Raw genomic sequence first — 24,285 nt, forward strand, 5'->3', positions numbered from 1 at the left:
ACTATTCTCTAGCAATCAGCAAAGTACCATATTCTTACTTTGACTCATAATCTCATAGATATTGATAGCAGAGAAATATGTTAGCTTATCAAGCTTATATTAATGCATGTTGAATATGACTACTCTTGAAAAGTCTAGCTCTTGAAAAGGAATTTACTTTCTGTTAAGCAATTATCTTTAAAAAAAAAGAACGAATAAAATAAGATTGCTACTTTATAATTTCCCGTTATAAAAATAGTCATGATAATTCAAAATCAAATGCTTTACCCTTTTACTCTTATAAGTTACTCTCTTAACTCAATCCATCATCATTCTGGGTTGAAAGAGATGTTCATTACAGAAGTGATTATACTATGTTAGTGGAAAATATTCAGAGAAGGAAATGGCAACCCACTCCTGTATTCTGGCCTGGAGAATCCTGTGGGCAGAGGAGCCTGGTGGGCTGCTGTCCATGGGGTCGCACAGAGTCAGTCATGACTGAAGCGACTTAGCATGCATGCATGTATTGGAGAAGGTAATGGCAACCCACTCCAGTATTCTTGCCTGGAGAATGCCAGGGACAGAGGAGCCTCGTGGGTTGCCATCTGTGGGGTTGCACAGAGTCAGACACAACTGAAGCGACTTAGCAGCAGTGAAAAATATTAAGTGTTAAACAATAGTCTTATTCTTTTCATTTTTCTGAGGTTAAAAAAGTTTAAAGTTTCTCTAGGAACTCAGGAAGATTTTACAATTTTTATCCCTGGGCATTTTCAAGATTAAATTGGGGGAATCTAAATGTTTCAAAATAGCTTTTGATTTTTTTTTTTGTTCTCTTTAAGAAAAGAGAAAAATATCTGACTGATAAATATTAAAAGTAAGGTTTTTTAAATGTCCTAAAATATACAAATATTTTCTATGATATGCACTGTAATTAATTTTACGATAATCACAAAATAATTTTCTCATTCTGTAATGTAGATTTTGGAAATTTCTGAGACCTTAGTCTAAATGTGAGGGGAACAAACTTATGTAATATCAGATATTTTAAAGAATTATTTGTTAGATATCTAGTTACAAAATCCCAATAACAAATGAACTATCTTCAAATTAATCTAAGTAATAAATATTTTGCCAAACATTGTAAACATTAGGCCAAATCATTATCTAGATTTGAAGGAAATAATAGACTACTTTGGAGTATATATGATTTTTGAAAAATTACGTATCTGAATGAAAATTTTCTATTAACTAAACTAAAAAAAATGTTGAATTTATTTCCAAATAGGGAAGAACTATCTATGGAAATGATTACTAGGGAGAGATAACAAATGATTGGAAAGAAAATAAATCATGAAATTAATTTTTGAATCAGTTGGCATCCTCTATTTGGGTAAGCTAACCACTGCTTGCAACAATGTAGATCAAAAAACATTTGCTAAAATATAAAGAAAAAGATTTCAAAACAACAACAGATAAATTATTTCTGCTTGAAAGGCACAATTATCACTTTGTCAATTCTAACAAAGCACCTGCTGTAATGTATTCTCTATTTTATCCTGAAGGTGTATCTGTTGACTTTTGACTCAATATTTTCACTCAAGTGTTGCTTTCTCAAATTGTGTGTGACTTTGTACTGCAATTTTTCCAATTAATTACACAAATATTCTGAGTAGCATAACAGGTGGCTTAAATTTATTGTTTATTCAAGAGGGAGAAGTGATTTTACTTTAGTATAAGTGTATGATAAAATCCAAATCTATAATGCAGAGAAAAGTTATACTTTATGGTTAATGTTACTATTATTAAGGATACTATTTTATTCTCTTATAACAGGGTATAATCAAACTGAGACTTTGAGATATAACAATTGCTTATTTAGACAGCGCTAGGAAAATGGGCAGAAATATACATTTGCAAATGAAATAAGGCATAGAAAAACAACACAGTAATTTGAGGATTATTCTAGTACCACTTTTTAAAGACAAAGAGCTGGTATCTAAATTTTATATTATTTATCCTGATTCATTTTATGTCAATATAGTTTATTTCACCATTAAAGATACTTTTTTCAGTTATATTAATTATATGTCAACAATTCCTCCTTCATTCAGTATATCACCATATAATTATCAATATATTTTATCAACAAACCCCACAAAAAGGCTAATGTTTCAATAAATAATTTTAATTTCTGCCCCCTATTTAGCTAGACATCATAAATTTTATTAGACAAACTATTTAGAGTTTTTGTTACAGGAATGGGGCCTTAACATTTGAAATAACTTTTAAAATTTTAAATTAGAAAATGAAAAATATAGATTGAGAAGGGACCACCATGAATATTTTTGGGTTTATCTTTCAAGCTTATTTGGTACAAAGTATGGACGTGAGTTTGAGTAAACTTTGGGAGTTGGTGATGGACAGGGAGGCCTGGCGTGCTGCGATTCATGGGGTCGCAAAGTGTCAGACACGACTGAGTGACTGAACTGACCAAGACTACTACTTCAGGATGAGATCAAAGTATGTATTCTTGCATCTTAATATTGTTTACAGAGTATTTTATCATAATGCATGCATCAAAAATATTGAATCAACCAGCAGTTACTGGATATGTGCAATTTTTTTCATATTATTTGAAAAATGCTCTTATAATTAAATATTTCTTTAGGTAGGTTTTGAAAGTGGAATTCCTAGAAATAAATACATGTGAATTTTTAAGGCTGTTGAGATTAATTGCCAGATTTTCTCATGAAAAGATTCTACCAATATACACATATATCTGTAGGACACAAATATACCCAACTCCCTATACCTCTGCCAGTTCCAAGACTATTTCTTAAAGGCATAATAAAATGATTTTTATTTTTCATATCCACTAGACTATTGTCGAATCTTACTGTAATTCAACACACAAAGTAAGTTACAGAAAATAAAAACCTTTGGAAATTATTGGTTTATAAATACATTGTTAAAAACAAACTATTTTAGTGAAAAAAATACACAGAAAATTTTCCTAAGAGAAACTACCAGCCCAAATCCATAATAATATAGAACAGTGAATTCAGAATTTATTCTTAATTTCCTCTTATTTAAAAATATACTGATAATTTCTGTCTAAATAAACCAAAGCTATTGAACTCTACCTGATCTTTACAAAAAGTTAATCAACATGTGTGTAAACATATATACATACATACTATTTTTCATAGGTTATAAATTCATATGCTCTTGGAAATAATTTAGAAGCAATTTCAGTTTCATCAGGGCCACTTGGGTATAAATTTGCATCAGAAACAGCTGCAAAAGGTTAAGGTTTATAGATTTATCCAACTGATAAGATAAATAGGTGACAGATATCTAAGAGGACAATTTTTTGGAGAAGTATGTTTTAATATAGGTTAAGATTTACTAGTTCTCATTTTTCTTTTATAATACTTTTTTTTCCCTTTTCAGGATGAGATCAAATGAAGATAATTTGGAAACATATTTTGAAACAATTTTAGCTTTCATTATCTTGGATTCTAAATTTTAGTCTGCATTGTTAAGTAATGAAACATTACAATCTCCAGAAATTTATAGCAGTCACTTGGACATCCCTTCCTTAGGAATTGCCTCCACCGTAATCAGGCACAGGATTACAGAACTGAGTCTACCGCTGTCATGGTAGTACTTATACCCCAATGTCAAGTTCAGCACATTCTGAACAAAGATAGGCTCATCAGACTGCTTCTCAGAAGAATTTAGATTTAAACAGAGATGAGGAGTTGAAAGCTGAGACAGGTGAATAATGGAGCGCTATAGGAATGTCTGTGTGTGCTTAGCTATCAGTCGTGTTGGACTCTTTGCGACCCTCCCCAGCCCCCATGCCCCTTCCACCCAATGGACTGTAGCCCGTCGGGCTCCTCTGTTCATGGGGATTCTCCAGACAAGAATACTCGAATGGGTTGCCATGCCCTCCCCGAGGGGATCGTCCCAACCCAGGGATTGAACCCAGGTCTCCCACATTTGCAGGCGGATTCTTTACCCTCTGAGCCACCAGGCAGATTCCTATGGCTAAGATTATGGAGTTGCTCTCTTGCCCACACTTTCTGAGGTGTTCCATTTAACTCTTCCTCAGATTCAATGACATATCCTAAAACCTTAGTGTTTATTTTCTTTTTACATTATTTCTACTTGTTTTCTGTTATTTGCAAGCCAAACTAATGTTCCATTGTGTGATTTTTTTTCATGTGCATTTTTTTTGGTCATATGTATTTATATTCATGAGGGATGTTGCTCCATAGTTTTCTTGTAATGCCTGTATCTGGTTTTACTTTTTGAATAATGCTGACCTCACAGAAGTTAAGCTGTCCCTTTTCTATATTTTTTGGACGAGTTGTGTCAAATTGGTAGTGTTTCCTCCCTACATGTTGGGAAGAATTCCTAAGTCATCTGGGCATGAGTTTTTGTTTGCTTGTTTTGTGTGATAGATTTTAACTAGTAATACAATTTATTGAATAGACATAGGGTCGTTGAAGTTATTTATTTTGAATGAGCTTTCATTTTGTGTATTTCAAGAAATTTGTCTACTTCATTTATGTTGAGTTCATTGGCAGAGTTATTCATAATAATCCTTTCTTGTAATATATGTAGAATCTGTGGTTCTGTTACGTCTGTTATTCCTGATACTGGTAGTTTCTATCTTCTCTTTTTCATTGATTGAATTGGCTATGGACTTATTAATTTTCTCAAATTTCTCAAAGAACTACCTTTTGATTTTCTTGAGTTTTCTGTTTTGTGTATTGTTTCAGTGATTTTCACTCTGACCGTTACTTCTGTTTCCTGCTTACTCTGGGTCTCATCTGTACTTCTAGGTTCGGTGTATAAGCTGAGGTCTTTAGTTTGTGACTGTTCTTTTCCAATATAGATGTTTAGTAGGTTTTTCTTTTAATTAACTTCAAACTTTTTCTAATATTCTAATTTCCTTAATTTAGGGCCCAGAATGTGTTATATCTCACTAAATGCTTCACATACAATTTGTAAATAATACTGATTGCCTAGCCTCCTCCAATTTTGCGATTTGTGGATAATATGGATTTTCCTCCACTTTGCTATTATTTCTGCATGCTCAATTATTCACAGATGGGTATTAATCTCCAACATAGACCATAGATTTGTCTATTTCTTCTTGACGATGGATAAGTTTGCTTCATATATTTTGAATCTCTGTTGTTAGGTACATTAAGGATTTAGATTTTAATGTTCTGTTGTTCAGTTGACTCATCATTAGGAAATGAATGTTGCCTTTCCATGTAATATTCTCTGCTCTATAATCTTTGTCTATTAATTTAGCCACTCAAGATTCCTTGTGATTTGTGTTACCTAAGTATATCTTTTTCTACTCTTACACTTTCAACCTTACTTTTAAAAATCTTTAAAGTTGGTTTTTCTAGGCAGCCCATAGTTGTGTCTTACTTTTCTATCCAATTTGACAATTTCTGACTTTCATTTGAGATTTTAGATCATTTTTGTTTAATTGATTATTGATATTGTAGGGCTTAAATTTACCATGCTGTTGTTTTCTATTTGTCTTATTGGCACTTTTCACATTTTTCTGCCTCAAGCAAACAGTATATTTTATGATTCTGTTTTATCTCTTTGTTGGTTGATTAGCTATGATATTTTTTTCATGGGTGCTGTGGGCCTTCTAGAATACAATCTTAATTTCTCATAGCCTACTTTCAATTGATATGTTGCCTCTTCATGTATAGTTCAAGGACTATTTTGCTAACTAAATATGTAAAATGTGAAAAATATTTTTCCATGCATTATTCTAATAAAAGCATTCAATTTTTTGTTTGAATGACATTCTTTACAATTATAGTCTTAAATCAATGTTTCTTTTCTTATTTGGCTTCTAACAATCACTAAGGGTAGATAAATTGTGTGAAAATGATATATGAATTATAAAAAATAAAACCTAGTCATGAGAATATTAAAGTGAGATTTTTTTCTTAATTTTTGCTTTTTTGATGGTTTTTAAGGTAAATATGACTGACTGTTGCCTACCCAATCACCATAGGTTTCGGGTAGAAATACATCCATGTGAAAAAACATTTTATAGTCTCATTAAAGATGAGACTGAGAAGAGCCAGGGAAATGTGAAGTAGTTGTGATAAGGTTATTCTCAAATAAGCTCCTTAAATAAAGGGGACAAGTTTCAGTTACCAACAGCCCTCTTTAAGCCATTGGGTTTTTCATTTTATTCTGTCTAAAAGCAGATAAAAAAGCTAAACCTGGACCTTCATCCTGTCACCGTGCAGGAAGAGCCTGGAGACTCACAGACACCTCAACCTGGCATTGTAAAGTGGCCAAATCACCATCGTTATCGAAAATTTGTCCCCAATTCTTGCTAAGCAAGAAAAAGAAGTTCTTAAGAGGATTAAGTGACATTTTTGTTTGCCATCTATGAAGCTTAACTGAAGTCTAAATGGTACTTCAGGGTAAGCTTTTACTGGCATATCAGAGAGGATAATTATGTATATGTTTGACTAACTTGTATATTAAAAGTAAAAAATAGCAATCATCTTCCTTTCCCTAAAACCAGTAAGAGGACTCGAATATGGAGAATGAGAGAAATAATTCTGACTATTCAGGTTTCAGAAACTGAGTGAGTAGTAATGATATCAATAAAACAGGAAATATTTCTTAAGTTTTTTTTTTTTTTAATTAAAAAAAAATTTCAACTACAGAGGGCAGGTCTTTATTCCCAATCCCTATCCCCCCTCCCACCTCCCTCTCCACCCGATTCCTCTGGGTCTTCCCAGTGCACCAGGCCGGAGCACTTGTCTCATGCATCCCACCTGGGCTGGTGATCTGTTTCACCATAGATAGTATACATGCTGTTCTTTTGAAATATCCCACCCTCACATTCTCCCACAAAGTTCAAACGTCTGTTCTGTATTTCTGTGTCTCTTTTTCTGTTTTGCATATAGGGTTATCGTTATCACCTTTCTAAATTCCATATATATGTGTTAGTATGCTGTAATGTTCTTTATCTTTCTGGCTTACTTCACTCTGTATAATGGGCTCCAGCTTCATCCATCTCATTAGGACTGGTTCAAATGAATTCTTTTTAATGGCTGAGTAATATTCCATGGTGTATATGTACCACAGCTTCCTTATCCATTCATCTGCTGATGGGCATCTAGGTTGCTTCCATGTCCTGGCTATTATAAACAGTGCTGCGATGAACATTGGGGTGCACGTGTCTCTTTCAGATCTGGTTTCCTCAGTGTGTATGCCCAGAAGTGGGATTGCTGGGTCATATGGCAGTTCTATTTCCAGTTTTTTAAGAAATCTCCACACTGTTTTCCATAGTGGCTGTACTAGTTTGCATTCCCACCAACAGTGTAAGAGGGTTCCCTTTTCTCCACACCCTCTCCAGCATTTATTGCTTGTAGACTTTTGGATAGCGGCCATCCTGACTGGCGTGTAATGGTACCTCATTGTGGTTTTGGTTTGCATTTCTCTGATAATGAGTGATGTTGAGCATCTTTTCATGTGTTTGTTAGCCATCTGTGTGTCTTCTTTGGAGAAATGTCTGTTTAGTTCTTTGGCCCATTTTTTGATTGGGTCATTTATTTTTCTGGAATTGAGCTGCAGGAGTTGCTTGTATATTTTTGAGATTAATCCTTTGTCTGTTTCTTCATTTGCTATTATTTTCTCCCAATCTGAGGGCTGTCTTTTCACCTTGCTTATAGTTTCCTTTGTAGTGCAAAAGCTTTTAAGTTTCATTAGGTCCCATTTGTTTAGTCTTGCTTTTATTTCCAATATTCTGGGAGGTGGGTCATAGAGGATCTTGCTGTGATTTATGTCGGAGAGTGTTTTGCCTATGTTCTCCTCTAGGAGTTTTATAGTTTCTGGTCTTACATTTAGATCTTTAATCCATTTTGAGTTTATTTTTGTGTATGGTGTTAGAAAGTGTTCTAGTTTCATTCTTTTACAAGTGGTTGACCAGTTTTCCCAGCACCACTTGTTAATGAGGTTGTCTTTTTTCCATTGTATATCCTTGCCTATTTCTTAAGTTTTAAGGGCATGTTGTGAAATGCAAATTTTAAATACTGAGCTTCTACATTCAATGCAAACAATAACAAAATAAAGTTTCTGTTGAAGTAATTATTTGTATGTTATGCTATTCTCTAGAGTAAAAGTTTTTTTTTCTTTTTTTTTTCAAACAGTTGCCACTATTTCTTAAACTAATGGGGCTTCTCTCATAGCTCAGTCAGTAAAGAATCTGCCTGCAATGCAGGAGACCCAGGTTCAATTCCTGGATTGGGAAGATCCCCTGGAGAAGCAAATGGCAACCTACCCCAGTATTCTTGTCTGGAGAATCCCATGGACAGAGGAGCCTGGCAGGCTACAGTCCATGGGGTCCAAGAGTTGGACACAACTTAGCAACTAAACCACCACCACCACCACCACCAATGTTGGTAAATTGTTGGTTTTTTTCCATTGAAACATCTGAAAAATTTTACATAAATATTTGATAACATTATTTGAAATTTTATAAAAAGTATGTTAGTCACTCAGTCGTGTCCGACTCTTTGCAACCCCATCGACTGTAGCCTGCCAGGCTCCTCTGTCCATGGGATTCTCCAAGCAAGAATACTGAATTGGGTAACTATTCCCTTCTCCACAGGATCTTCTCAACTCAAGGATCAAACCCAGGTCTCTAGAATTGCAGGCAGATTCTTTACAGTCTGAGGTACCATGATGTGTAAAAAGTGTTGAAAAAATATGGTGTAAAGTGTACTGAAAAACACTTTAAAAAGAAAACACAATATTTTTCAAAATATTTGAAAATATTCACTCAGCTTGGCCACTGAGTGAAGCTAATGTGTCTCTCTGGATTTTCTCCTTTCCAGTGAAAGACACGAGCTTTACTAACTGAGCAGATGCTACCCTTCCCTATTGAACATACTGCCTGCAGCCAGGTTTAGTTGGCCAGCAGCTGTGTAAGGAATGTGAACATTTACTAACTGACTCTCTCAGGCTAATTCTCCAAAGACTTCAGTGCACAGAGAATGAAATGCAGAGCTCCTTAAATATCAGGCCCACTGCCCTTCCAACATGTTTTATTATGCTCTCACGTGCTCACTGAGATCCAACATCTTTGTCCTGCCCTTGCTTTTGTGAGTATACCCTATCCTAATCACATTAAGGCCATCCATTATTACTGTTGCTATCTGGGAAGTTCCTGCCCTCACTCTTTATTTGACCAAGGGATGTTCACTTTCAAACTCTCAGCATCAGTGCCCTGTGCTCAGAAAAGGCTTTCTTTGACGACACCACATTATAAATTTCATCCTCTCCTTACCTCCAGTATTCTTTACAACTTTTAATCTTTTTGATTGTAACTTACTGAAATTAATTGTAATTTATAATGTATATTCTTTGCCATTGTTTTGCTGTATTTGTGTCATTTGGGGTTTTCTAATTTGGTGAGTCTAGTAATCTCAGGATGAAAATGTTCGTAGATGTAACCCATGCATGTGTGTGTGTGTGTGTGTGTGTGTGTGTGTGTGTGTGTGTGTGTGTGTGTGTGTGTGTGTGTGTGTGTGTGTGTGTGCGCGCGCGCATACTGTCACTTCAGTTGTGTCTGACTCTTTGTGACCCTATGGACTGTAGCCCATCAAGCTCCTCTTTCCATGGGATTCTCCAGGCAAGAATACTGGAGTGGGTTGCTGTGCCCACCTCCAGGAGATCTTTCCAACCCAGGGATCAAACCCTTGTCTCTTAAGTCTCCTGCATTGGCAGGTGGGTTCTTTACCACTAGTGCCAACCTGGGAATCCCAGATGTTACCCATACAATTATTATTTGCTGAAGCAATGTTTGCCTACTGATCCACAGCAGTATTTCCCATCATTTTCAGTCTCCTACATATGGATGAGATCAGATAATAAATCAGTAGGGGACTGGTTTTCCCCCATAACCTGGTTACCTATCAGCACACTAACCCCCATCTTCAACCAGGAATAAATCCCTCCTTTATCAGCTTCATACTTGTCTAAGCCTCCAAAGTAAAAAAAAAATCGCCATTATGTAGTTTCTATTTTTAGTTCCTTGCAGCTGAGTTGGGCCACTAGTTCTATTAAATACTGCTATGGATGTAAAGAGTACATTGTCTATTTTCAAAGAATTCAGAGTCATAATTAAGCTATAAAAGAAAAGGAATGGATTCATTAGTTGTCAATTCTGAGCTCCATGACAGTATATTTTGGGGCTCCCAGTAAGGGTCCGTATTCTCCAACATCCTTAGTCAATACCATGATCAGTGTCAAAGTCACACATCTGATGTGTATTTTATGTCTCTATATCTCATGCCGCCTCTTAGATAACAGGCCAAAACATAATTCTTGATTCCTGTCTCCTCAGCCAGTGTGATTATATTCAGTCTGTCCCATCCAAGTTACTCAAGGTAAAAACCTAGATGTTGTTCTTGGTTTCTCTCTTGCCATCTTCTCCCATATCTAATACATGAGCTTCCATCTCTGAAAGACATCTCAACTCAATACCCTCTTTCCTTTGCCACTAGTCTAAGCCATTTCCACCTCCCCCAACCCCTAAACCACTGCCATCTTTCTACTGAATTAATGCAATAGCCTCCTAGATAGAGTCTTCTACAGGAATGGTAGCCTTTTGAATACAATCCTCAGATTCTGTTATTCACCTACTTAAAATCCCATAAGACTTTACTGAAGTTAGGACTAAATGTTAGTTCTTACCATGGTCTACAGGCCATATAGATCCTCCTTCCACATTCATCTTATCTGATCTCACCTCCTAGGGATCATCTGCTCAGTGTTTCTGCCATGTGGTTTCTCCTTCAGTTCCTCAAGTGTCCATCTTTACAGCTATCTAAAGACGTTCTCACTGGCTGTTCTTTTTAACCTGGAATGCTTTTTCCCACCTTTCTCTTCATTCAGAGCTCAGCTCAAGTTCATCACCTATTCAGAGACATTTCCCAGGTGCCCATGTAAGACAGCATCCCTGTACCAGTCAATCCCTATTGCATCCAGTTTTCTTTGCTTTCCAAAATAATTTTGGTTTGTTTTGTGATAAGCATTTTATTTTAAAATGATTTATATTCACACAAAGTTTGCAAAATAATACACAGCCATCCTTTATAATTTTTATCCATGTTCCACTAACATTCACGTACTAAAAACCGTGATACATTTGTCAAAACTAAAAAATTGTCTTTAGGACTCTACTAGTAAATAAACTGAAGTCTCTGTTTAGATTTTTACCAGTTTTTCAAGAGTGTTCTTTTCTAAAAAGTTCCAGTTACTCAGTTCAGTATATCTTCGTGATGCATTACTCATGCTTGCTTAGTCCGCTCCAATCTTTGATAGTTTCTTACTCTTTCATGGTTTTCTTTGATTTTGACACTTCTAAATAGTACCATTTACATGTTTTGTAGAATGTTTCTCAATTTGGGTTTATGTGAACTTGCTGATGATTAGACTGGGGTTATGACTTTGAGTAAGCCGAGCACTGAAGAATTGATGCTTTTGAACTGTGATGTAGGAGAAGACTCTTGGGAGTCTCTTGGACTGCAGGGAGATCCAACCAGTCCATCCTAAAGGAAATCAGTTCTGAATATTCATTGGAAGGACTGACGCTGAAGCTGAAACTCCAATACTTTGGCCACCTGATGTGAAGAACTGACTCATTGGAAAAGACCCTGATGATGGGAAAGATCAAGGCGGGAGGGGAATGGGATAACAGAGGATGAGATTGTTGAATGGCATCACCGACTTGATGGACATCAGTTTGAGTAAGCTCCAGGAGTTGGTTATGGACAGGGAAGCCTGGCATGCTGCAGCCCATAGGGTCACAAAGTCGGACACGACTGAGCGACTGAACTGAAGAATACCATAAAGGAGAAAGGTACTTCCTACTGAATGTTATTGGTAGATAATGGTATCAATATACATTACCATTGCTGATATTAATTGTTTGCACTTCCACATTAACAAATAATTTTGATGATTTGAATATCTTGGCAAAGAACCCTTAACAAATGGCCAATTTAAACCAGAAATTTAGCCTCATTTTAGCAATAATAGTAAACCAAGTATCTTACTGAGCTCCATAAACTCCATTAGCTCCATAAACCCCATCCAGAGGATGGCACAAACACACCAATAAACAGAGTTCCAACACTAGCAACTCATGTGCATTACACATGTTTTCTTACCTTCTGAACAATATCCCATGCATCCTTGAGTGGGCTGTAGGAAGTACACAAAAAACTTTCCACAGTTTCGTATAGACACCGGGATTTGAAAAAGACATCAGTCTTCCATAGTGCTGAACAAAAACCGCCATGTGGCACAAGCTGTCAGTTGCGTGAGTTCCCCAGGTGGAGGCTGTGTTTCTGAATCCTTCAGAGACAGCCAGATGGGGGCCCGTGTTCCACAGTGGTTCATCTTTTGAAGCAGAGAAAGCAAAAACTGAAACACCAATTTGTTTTCATACATGGTAGATAACATCAATTTTACATCTTCTTTCAAACAACCTTTAAAATATTAAAGGTCAGTTCAGTCGCTCAGTCGTGTCTGACTCTCTGTGACCCCATGGACTGCAGCACCCCAGGCTTCCCTGTCCATCACCAGCTCCTGGAGCCTGCTCAAATTCATGTCCATCGAATCAGTGATGCCATCCATATTTTAATATTTAAAAATATTTAAAATATTAAAGTATCAATCATCAAAAAAATCTAATAACTTGTGCCTGTACCATAAAGGAAAAGATAAAGTCATAAATAGTAAATTTAAGGCTACATGTTTGTGTGCTCAGTCATTTCTGATTCTTTGTGACTCCATGGACTGTAGCCTACCAGACTCCTCTGTCCATGGAATTTTCCAGGCAAGAATACTGGAGTGGGTTACCATTTCCTCCTCCAGGGGATCTTCCTGACCCAGAGACTGACTGCATCCCCTGCCTGCATCTCCTGCATTGGCATATGGATTCTTTACCACCTGAGCCACCTGGAAAGCCATGAATTTAAGAGTAACTTTCTCATAATCAATACAGTATTTTTCAATTAAAATACTTTTATTGCATTTATTATTATTCATTTATATTGTGAACTAGAGAAATTCAGTATCAGTGAATTTGCTGAATAGCTGATACATCCTAAGACAAGTCAATCTGAAGTCATCTTAATATATAGCATAAAGATAAAGTGATCTTGGAGATTTCTTGAAAATTTTCTGAAAATAATATTTGTAAGATGTTAGTGCAGAGTGGAGGAGGCATCAAAAAATCAGGGGAGAAAGAAAGGAATGCTCAAAATCTCGTGATGGGCAAACTGGTTAGCAATTTGGGGAAAAAAATGAAGTTAAAGCCTCACTTGAAGCCAAATTTGGATATCTTTCCCAAGTTCTTTCTACGTTACATACCTAAAAAAGGAAAATAATTCCCACTTTTTGAAGTTTTTAAAATGTGGGTATAATAATTTAAAATGTGGGTAACAATAAAGGAAGGACTTCCCAGGTGGCTCAGTGGTAAAGAATCCACCTGCCAGTGCAGGAGATTCAAGAGATGTGGGTTCGATCCTTGGGTTAGGAATATTCTTACCTGGAGAATCCCATGGACAGAGGAGCCTGGCAGGCTACAGTCCATAGGGTCACAAAGAGTCGGACATGACTGAAGCAAGTTGGCACGCACACGTGCAATGATAAAGAAAATGAGGCTTCTGTTAAGACATAATCCTTCTGTTAAGCCGGCAAGAACTGAGGGACGTAAGATAGGCAGTATTTTACTATTTGCAAGTTACTGAGGTTAAGTACACGAACCCTGGAGACTGACTGCCTGTGATCAAAACTTGGCTATCTGACCTGCTATCTAGGTGACTCTAGAAGTGTTAATCCCTAAAAATATATTTCCTGTATTATATGGTGAGAATAATGATGCTAGACTGTCTTCTATAAACATTGTAAATAAAAACATTTGGTGGACTGTTGAGCATTACATTAACTATTACTATTATTTTCAGAATAGAGAAGTATGGGAAAACTCCCTCAGATTAACTTAATCTTGATGAAAAATTAAAATATTGCAGTGTGAGTTATAAATTGGTTGTAACAGGATTCAATCCTTATAGCAAAAAATACTTAAGAAAAAGCACATGGAGCTAACATTAATGAGTTGATACCTCAACACATTTGGTCGGCATCTCAGCAGGTCTCAAAGAGCAGAAATTGATACCATCCAGGGGAAAGGGAGTGGTCACATATCAGGTCTTGAATGGCTGACTGCTGGAGGTGCAAGGAGTCAAAATGGACATTTCTATAAGGGCTCTGAAGAAACTGGTGTCCCCCAGGAAAGCACTCCCGAGCTAGATTGGAAAGGTAGATGTCTTTATAAATTTCTTCATTGACATAGTTCAGTCCTCAATTAAAATTGATTCCCAAAACAAAAACAGAGCAAAAAAAAAAAAAACCCCAAGTGTACATAAAGGCCATCTGAAATATCATGATCGCTTGCTAAAACAAAAATGACTTAATATGCACTTTCCATAAATACAATCAGCTAATCAACAAATTCTTTAGAATGTGTTTTTGAGATATTTGAGCTTCAAGGACTTTATTTTCATGGGGTTTTTTTTTTTTTTTTTTTTTTTTGGGCCATGCAGCATGTGGGATTTTAGTTCCCTGAACACGGATCAAACTCGTGTCCCCTGCATTGGAAGCATGGGGTCTTAACCCCTGGACCTCCAGGGGAGTCCCTATATTCATTTAATTTGGACAAGGGCTTCCCTAGTGGCTCAGTAATAGATAATCTGCCTGCAATGCAGGAGACATGGTTTCGAACCCTGGATCAGGAAAATCCCCTGGAGAAGGAAATGGCAACTCACGCCAGTATTCTTGCCAGAGGAGCCTCTCAGGTCACGGTCCCTGGGGGCGCAAAGAGTCGGGCACAACTTAGTGACTAAACAACAAAATTGCTGATTGCTTTGGGTCAAGATTTGTTTATTCCTACAACTGGGTCCTCCAGGTTTGAATGCCATAACTGACACTCTATGACCTGCTTTCTGCCACAGTAGCCACATGCACCCCCAAATCCCATCTCTGCCAGGTCCTGAAATGCAGCAAAGTAAACTAATCTTTTAACACTAGTGTAATTTTTATAAAATGCCCTCATACTAAAGTTTCTTGCATTTTTTTCTAGTACAGGAAAAAAATATGAAGTTTTAAAATTTTATTCTTTTTTAACTATAAAAGTATTGAAGTTGATTTTTATTTCTAAGCACAGGAAAGTGAATGAGGTGGAGGGGAACAGTTTTGAAGGAAATACAAGAGAAGAAAATTGAGGAAAAGCTAGTTCTGTAGCTTTTTAGGAAAGCCATTTTCTGAGCAGAGGTTGGCTTGGAAGATACTTTTTCTGTCAAATTCGCAGAGAGAGAACATAAAGTGCCTCTTCCCAGCAAGAAGAGAGAAGAGAAAGTGATGAAAACAGTTATCCTGGAAATACAGCTCTTGTTTGAGGCTCTTGTCTCTTACATAACGAGAAACAGATGAAACTGCCTTTGTTTGGAGTATCTTGTTTACACAGTAGGCAGAAAATCTCCCAACGTTAGGTATTCTGTTTGTCCAAGGGAAACACTACAGTAAGGATAGTATCTTTGAAATAGAAAAGGGAAAGAAAAATTTAATTATTACTAAAGTATCTAACTATGGAAAAAGTCTATCTAACTGAATAAAACTCTCAAATAGTTATTATATAACCTAAGGTTAGAGTGTTGATAAACAAATATCAGTTTCCAGACAAAACAAGGAGCACAATAAAGTAGAGATATTAATTTGCATGTCAGTCTCACAAGTATAGCTTATAAAATGTTTTGCTTTTATTTTGTTTATAGTTATAGCAATTAAACTGGGGGAAAAAAGGTATTGTTTTGCAAGATAAAAGATCTCCCTAAAGAATCTTTTTCAGTAAAAGATTTTAGGAATGACCACAAAACGTTCTTTTTCCTTTTGTCTCTAGTTTCACCAGTTAAAATGTCCCCAAAGGCTCTAGTGACTTTGACAATCTCAATTTGTCAACACTAGATAAATATTTTATAAAACGTATGAGAGTAGAAGTCAGAGGATGTGCTATTATTTGATTTAATTTTGAAATAATTCTAATTCCCTGTCAGCATCAGAAGATTGCACATGGTTAGAAACCAAGGAAAATACTTTAAAAACGAGATCACTAGTGAGGTTTGTGTAATTATTGAAATGTCTTCTCTGAGCTTATCCTGCAATAGAGTTTTATCTTGGGGAGAAAGTCAATAACTCCATGTTTATTCTGTGCAGTATTTCTTCTTGCTAAGCACTTCTGAAGTTCTCACATTTCCTTTGATTTGCTGCTTTGAGTAACTGTTTCCTAATCCAAAATTAATGATGTCATAAATTTAGAAACAATCACATTATGACAATGACAGTACTGAAGAACCATATAATATTTGAACAGAAATTTTTAAATTTTTGATATTTATTTTAGAGGAAAATTCTTAATTGTATAATTAACAATAGCTGATATTTTGTATTATTTATTTCACAATTTTCCCCTCTAAACCGACTAGTCACTCTTTAAATGTTCAAGGTCTCTGCAGAAAAAAATTAAATTTTATTAGCAATGAACGAGTGGCACTCTTAAAAACCTCATTACAACCTTAACTCTAGAAGGGAGCATAGTTAACTGTGGCTGGTCTGGGCTGCCATTCAGGAATCAGAAAGCCTAACTTCTCAAAGTACTAAAAGAATAACTCTACAAGCATATCTCACTCATAAGACAATTTCATGACATGAATGATATGTGAAGCTTTCTAGCAAATGTACAATATAACATTTTTTTCCCTTAAAAGTACATATAAATATACATTAAAACTTACATTTCTACTTATTTTGTCTTCTCAAAGGGATTTAAAGAAGCTAGGTAGTATATAATAGAATCTGCAATATTCGGGTTTCAAATACTTTGGGAAAACATACCAAGTTATAAATAATAGATATATAATGATACAATATGTAAATAGTTTTCTAGTTTTGTTTGTAGGTATAAGTAACCTGTATGATGTTAATATATTGGTTAATACAATGGCTAAGACTAGCTTACTTCCTAATTCATAACTGGGTGACAGACAAATATGATAAACTAAATATTTTATTTTTGATAAATATATTTATATACCTAAAGACAGGCATTTCATAATATCTGAGTTTATAATTAGAAAAACTTTGGTATACTGGAGAAGAAAATGGCAACCCACTCCAGTATTCTTTGGAAATTCTGTGGACAGAGGAGCCTGGTGGGTTATATAGTCCATGGGGTTGCAAAGAGTAGGACATGACTTAGTGACTGAGCATATTGCTCAGTGGAGAAGGCAATGACAACCCACTCCAGTACTCTTGCCTGGAAAATCTCATGGATGGAGGAGCCTGGTAGGCTGCAGTCCGTGGGGTCGCTAAGAGTCGGACAGGACTGAGCGACTTCACTTTCACTTTTCACTTTCATGCATTGGAGGAGGAAATGGCAACCCACTCCAGTGTTCTTGCCTGGAGAATCCCATGGACGGGGGAGCCTGGTGGGCTGCCGTCTACGGGGTTGCACAGAGTCAGACACGACTGAAGCAACTTAGCAGCAGCAGCATATTGCTCAACAGGAATTTCAAATATTTGTGAATTAGAAAAAAAAATTATATAGCTTTCCCAAGGATGTGGGAAAGAGAAAAACCACTGTTTAGCTTCAAATTCAATGATAAATAAAAAGTTAATATTAAGCTTCTAATATTCAAAATTGTATTATGGATTCTACAATGACACAAAAGTGTGAAAAGCAAGGTCAAATAGAGAGGTGATGAATCTGCTAAATCTCTTTACTTTGTTCTCCTTTATATATTAAAAGATGAATGCCTCTTGAAGATAATACAAATAGATTGAAAGTAGAAGAATGAAAAATAACATCAGGCAAACAGGAACCACAATAAAACTGGACTGGCATACTAATATAAGACAAAAATATTTTTTAAAAAAGTTACTAGAGATACAGAGGGACATTTTATAACCGTAAAAGTTTCAATCCACGAGAAAGATATTATAAACACAGACACCTAATAACAGAGCGGAAAAATACATGAAGCAAAATCTGATAGAAACAAGAAAAACAAATACTTACTTCAAAGGCAATAGTTGGGACTTTAATATCCCACTTTCAACATGAATAGAAAAATAGACAGAAGATCATAAAGGAAAAAGAGCCAGAACAACACACTTTAACCAACATGACCTAATAGACATCTATAGAACACTATGCCCAACAACAGAAGAATATAAATTTTTCTGAAAAGCACATGGAACATTTTCCAGGATGGACAATACATTCGACCCTAAGACAAATTTCAATAAACTTGAAGAGACAAAATCATACAAAATATGTTGTTTAACTGCAGTAGAATGAATATATGTCAACAGCTGAAAGAAATTTAAGAAACTTACAAATATGTGGAAATTAAACAATGAGCAAACCAAGAGATAAAAGAAATGGAAATAAGAAAATATATTGAAAAGGATGAAAATAAAGATACAACACACCAAAATTTGTGAGATGCTGCTGAAGTAGTGCTTAGAGGAAAATTATATTAAAAAAGAAAAGATCGCAGTATAATCAACTAACCTTTCACCTGAAGATTTAAAAAAAGCACATACTAAATCTAATGGAAAAAGGAAAGAAATTTGAAAGACTAAAGAAGAAATTAATGAAACTGAGAATAGAAAAACAATGGAGAAAATCAGTGAAATCAAAAGATGTTTAAAAAAAATAATCAACAAAGTTGATACAGTTCTAGAGTTGCCAAGGAAAAAGGAGAGAAAACTTACTTGATAGAATTAGAAATGAAACAGGGCACACAACTACACAGCTTATTAAGCAATACTATTACAGTTGCATGCTAATGCATTATAGAACCTTTATAAAATTGACACATTCCTGAAAAGATACAAAGTACAAAACTGACTCAAGAAAAAGTAAGCAATCCAAATAGATTTATATGATGTGAAAAGACTGAATCAGTAAAAAGACAAGACTCAAATATAGAGGAAGAAAAGGCCAGGTCTAGATGGGCATCAATGCTCAATTCTACCAAACATTCAAAAAATAATATCAATTCTTCATAAACATTTCCAAAAACTAGAAAAAGAGGGAATACTTCCAGACTCATTCTATGAGCCCAGTATTATCCTGATATCAAAGCCAGAAAAAGATATCACAAGAAAAAATGAAGAACAAAATATGAAGACTCACATTTTCTCATTTCAAAATTTACTGCAAAGCTACAGTAAACACCACAGTGTAGTGGTGGCATAAGGAGAGACAGAGACTGGTAAAGAAAACTAGCAGTCCGGAAATAAACCCGTGTACCTAAGGGAGGGATGACAATTTTTTCAACAAAACTGGATAGCCACATGCAAAAAAAAGAAATTGGACCCTTTGGTTATACCATATACAAAAATTAATTCCGAATTAATCAAAGACCAAAATATAAGAACTAAATGTTAAGACTTAGGACAAAAACATTAGGGTAAATCTTCATGACTTTAGATTTGGCAATGGATTTCAAGATATGATAGTAAAGCACAAGAAACAAAGGACAGGCAAGCAAGGACTTGCATGCTTCAAAGGACATGATCAAGAAAGTGAAAAGACAACCCACAGAATGGGAGAAAACAACTGCAAATCCACATACCTACTAAGAAAACTGCACCTAGACTATACAAAAACTCACACAGCTCAACAAAAAGGCCAACAACCCAATACAAAAATTGGTAGAGGATTTGAGTAGGTATTTCTCCAAAGAAGATATGCAAGATGTTCAAGCACATGAAAAAGATGTTTGGACATCATTAGCCACCAGAGAAATGTAAATCTAAGCACAATAAGATATCATTTCACATCCACTGGAATTGTCAGAATCAAAATTTCAGATAATCAGTGCTGATAAGACTGTGAATACATTAAAACCTTCATATACTGCTGCAGGGATGAAAAACAGTGCAGTCACTTTGGAAAATAATTTGGCTATTCCTGATACGGTTAAGCAGAGAATTGCCCTACGATCCAATTAGTCCATTCCTAGGTATATTTCTAAAAGAAATGAAAATATGTCCATACAAAAACCTATACCCAGATATTTATAGCAGCACTATTTATATTAGCCACAAGGTGGAAACAACCCAAATGTTCACCAACTGATTAATTTATATCCAAAACATGGTATACGCTTACAGTGGAATATTATTCCATCACAAAAAGAGAGAAAGTACTGATACATGTTAGAACATGATGAACCTTGAAAACATAATGCTAAATGAAAGAAGTCAGTCTATTATATGATCCCATTTAGATACAATATCCAGAATAGGCATATCTACAGAGCAGAAACTCTATAGATTAGTGATTGGTTATGATTGGGAAGGTGGAGAGTTTGGAGGAGGGTATAAGGGGAGTATAGCTAGAGTAAAGTATTTCTTTTCAAGGTGATAAACATGTTCTAAAATTCACTATAGTAATGGTTGCACATAATTGTGAATATAAATAAACCCAGAGATCATTTTATACCATAATAAACCACTGTACACTGTAAATTATTTGCATGGTATATGAACTATATCTTGGTAAAGCTATTTGGAAAAAATGTTCCATTTGTCTCCCCTTTTATCTCTACTATAAGGACATAAATAAGTTTATCATAAACTTTATTTTCAACTTTACCATGCAAGGAGCTTAGAATATGGTAACGGTTAATATTCACCTTTAGTAGAGAGGTTGTGCATGCTAAGTCGCTTCAGTTGTGTCCAATTCTTTATGACCCCATGGACTGTAGCCCACCAGGCTCCTCTGTCCATGGGATTCTCCATGCAAGAATACTGGAGTGGGTTATTATAAAGGGCAAGAAGGGGTAACGTGAGCTATAGTAAACACTGAAGCAAATTCCTCTGTAAATATTGGTCATTTTTCTGGAAACATATTATCTAAATGTAAGAAGCACATATTAATATTACATATTATTACATGTATTTTGAACAGTTCTTAATGAAGATCTAGTTAATGTGTAAGCAGCCAAAGAAAGTACGGATCAATGATAGCTTGTTGAGGCCTCTCATTTTTGGAAATACCTTAATGGGGTTCTAATCTTTTTACAGTTTTTCATGGGAGAGTGCTTGCTTTCCCTGTTTTACAGAGCAAACTTACCTTAGTCAACTTGATGAAGAGCAACAAGCTGATAAAGTAAAATTATGCACTTATCTTTTATAAATGTTGAGCCAATCTTTGTTTTAGAAGCTGCAGATAGTTTTACACAGATTGATTTCTGAAAATCATACGGAAACTTACAAGTAAGTTTTATTTAATGCTCCTGTCTGTGCAAACAGAAAGCAATCAGGAAGGACTAACGAATGTTGTCATAACTTACTGTATTTTAAACCAAGTGTTCTTTGTCCTGGATTGAAGTGATTTCTTCTCAGAGATCTATTTTACAGTAGCAAAACTGATTCTAACCGATATACGAAAGATATCTTATACAAAACTTACTGAATTATTGTAGGGGTAAAATGTTAATTTATTATTTCCAGGGGTAGAGAAGAAGTGGTGTAGTTTGGAGTTGAACTCCTTTCGGATTATTTCAAATCCAGTTGTCGCCTAGGACACCTGGAAGATTCAGCAAAAGTTTCTTACAGGAAATTAAAGAGACATTAAGAAGCGGGTATCAGCGGGAAACAAAAGGACAAAAACGGAAGGGAGGGTCTTAACAGCAGGAGAGAAGGCAACAATCGCTTGTGCGCAAAGGAAAACTGAATAGCACCAAGGCTGTAAAGTGACCGTTTCAAAGAGGGCGGAAGGCTAGCGCGGAGGTCGGTGTGGAACAGATACTGGATGCGGCCATACAGATGCACAGGCACGCTCCACGGGTCGTCCGGGAAGTGAGCCCCCTCCTCCAAAGGCCCAGGTGGCGCCCCAGCTCCCATCCGCCAGCGCCCTACCTTGCCAACCCTTCCCGGGGACCAAGAGCATCCACGCCAGCGTCAGCACCAAACTCCGCCAGGCGTCGCTGCTGCCACAGGTGGGCCAAAGACGTCGCTAAGCCCTGGCCGTGGGTGCGGGCGAGAAGGTGCCACCGCAGCGCCTCCGTCCTCCTACCACAAGACTCAGTCCGTTTCTGCTAGCCCTTCAGGGTCGTCTGCGCGTCCGCGCTGTGGGACCCGGGGGTCCTTTCCGGTGACAACACCGAGAGCCTGCCCGCCGGAGAACCACGCCCAACGTGTCCCCGGACACTGCCGCGCGCCCCGCGGGACCTGGCTAAGCTCCACCACCCGGGTTGCCCCAGCAGTCGTACTTTCAGGGGAAAGACTCCCAGGTTGTGACTTGGAATCTCGCGTCTCCCCGTTCTAACAAATGCTTTAGGAGAACTTGGTCCCAGAAACTCTTCAGGTGTACCTCCAATTAAAAAAAAAAAAAAAAGCCTTGTAGGATTTGTTGGAAGGGGCAGTGCCCCTAATTACACTCACAGATGGACTGTTTACCTGATAATGAGGGGTGCTGGTTTGTCCTAAAAGGTGCTTCGTAGGAGTTGCTCTTGCCACTTCAGGCCTCAGTGATGAATGATGGGAGGAAGTAGAGATTAATGTTTCACCATTAGCAGCTCTCTTCCTGTGTTTATATGGCAGGTTTTTCAGAAGCAAAGAGGAGAGCATTTAGATATTTATATGAAACATTACTCTCATGGTTTTTCTCTGGTATTCTCACTTCTTGAATCCTTTGATTAATCAGCTGGGGCTTCACCCTCAGAACCGGTACCTAAGGGGAAATAAGACACTGGTCTACAGATGGTGGTCCAGGAGTTCTGGTGGGCATCAGGGTTCACGCCATAGTTCCATCTATAGTTTCGGAGGATTGAAATGTGGACTGTGCACAGTGATAGAGGCAGTAGGTGCCCAAATGAATAAAGAAGTTCTTTTAAAAATTGATTATAATTTGTTTGAAAGAAATCTCCATTTAAAAGTTTGAAACCAGTTTCAAACTTCAAGATGAGTATTCATCTTGGAAAAAAAAATTCTTAATGTTGGACAAAGCTTGTGTTTAGCCCTCTTTTACATGCAGAAGAGGCACCCAATCTTATAGAAAAAAATGAAACATAAGTTTCTGGTAGAGATGGACAGATGAGTTTCATCTTGAAGTCTAATCGCAAAAGAACAATTTGATGTGAGCAGGTTTAAAACCCAGAGATTTTTTAGTCTGCATCTTTTGTTTCAGCTTATCAAAGCCCTAATAACACTGGGACAGAAAAGTAAACATTAAGTTTTCTTCAGTTTATTTGTGAAATTACCAGAAATAAAGTAATGGTTATAGTCAGGATTAAATCATATCAGACATTTTTTGTAAATTTATTGTCCAACAATATCTATAGAGGGGCTTCCCTGGGAGCTCAGCAGTAAAGAATCTGCCTGCAATGCAAGAGATTTGAGTTCGATCCCTAGGTCAGGAAGATCTCCAGGAGAAGCAAATGGCAACCCACTCCAGTATTCTTGCCTGGGAAATCCCATGGACAGATGAGCCTGGCAGGCTACAATCCATGGAGTCTCAGAAGAGTTGGACATGACACGGTGAACAACACAACAATATCTATAAAAATGCAATCAACTTTTATACTTTACTGGAAGACAACATCACTTACATAACTTTCAGCAAACCCTGAGCATAAAAAATTAAAGTAAAATGGGTCTCATTTTTCCTTTCACTTTTGATTGATGAATACCAGTTAATGAGTTTACAATAGACCTGTAACAGAGAACAAAATTTCTTTCACACTAGTGAGTTAAGTGGAAAAAGCTGAAAATAACTTAGTTGTTTTCAATGGAAAATTCATCTATGCTGACTTGAGTCTGCAAGAATAGGCTGAATAAAAACTAGTTAAAGTACTGTGGGGAAAAACAAAAGTTAATAAAAAGCATATTTTAACATACATTATTTAGTGAGGTTCATAAAAAGTTTGGTTAATATTCATATTAAATTTTTTATTTTTGAAAAAGAGAATAACCAATGAAGGCATGGTACTCTAAATACCAATGGTATATGTAAAATGCACTGTGTAAAATGTGTAAAATATCACTGAGAGAGAAATAATACAGAATGCCTGTATGGAAGATAAAGTGAAGCCAAGAACTAATAAGTACAATATAACTTGAATGAAAAGAAACACCTATCAAGAAAAAATT

At 36.2% G+C, this 24,285-nt stretch overlaps 1 protein-coding gene across 1 annotated transcript in view; it reads right to left on the reverse strand.

Annotated features, from left to right (window-relative positions):
• VWDE (von Willebrand factor D and EGF domains) overlaps window positions 1-22,038 on the reverse strand; it is a 79,705-nt gene extending 57,667 nt beyond the window's left edge. Inside the window, 5 exon segments of the mRNA XM_043873225.1 lie at window positions 3,206-3,276; window positions 12,225-12,456; window positions 14,187-14,220; window positions 14,222-14,369; window positions 21,876-22,038. Of these exon segments, the coding sequence (XP_043729160.1) occupies window positions 3,206-3,276; window positions 12,225-12,456; window positions 14,187-14,220; window positions 14,222-14,369; window positions 21,876-22,038 (648 nt within the window).
• Window positions 22,039-24,285: the final 2,247 nt, after the last annotated feature.

Source organism: Cervus elaphus, chromosome 18 (assembly GCF_910594005.1).
Source record: "Cervus elaphus chromosome 18, mCerEla1.1, whole genome shotgun sequence".
NCBI lineage: Eukaryota > Metazoa > Chordata > Mammalia > Artiodactyla > Cervidae > Cervus > Cervus elaphus.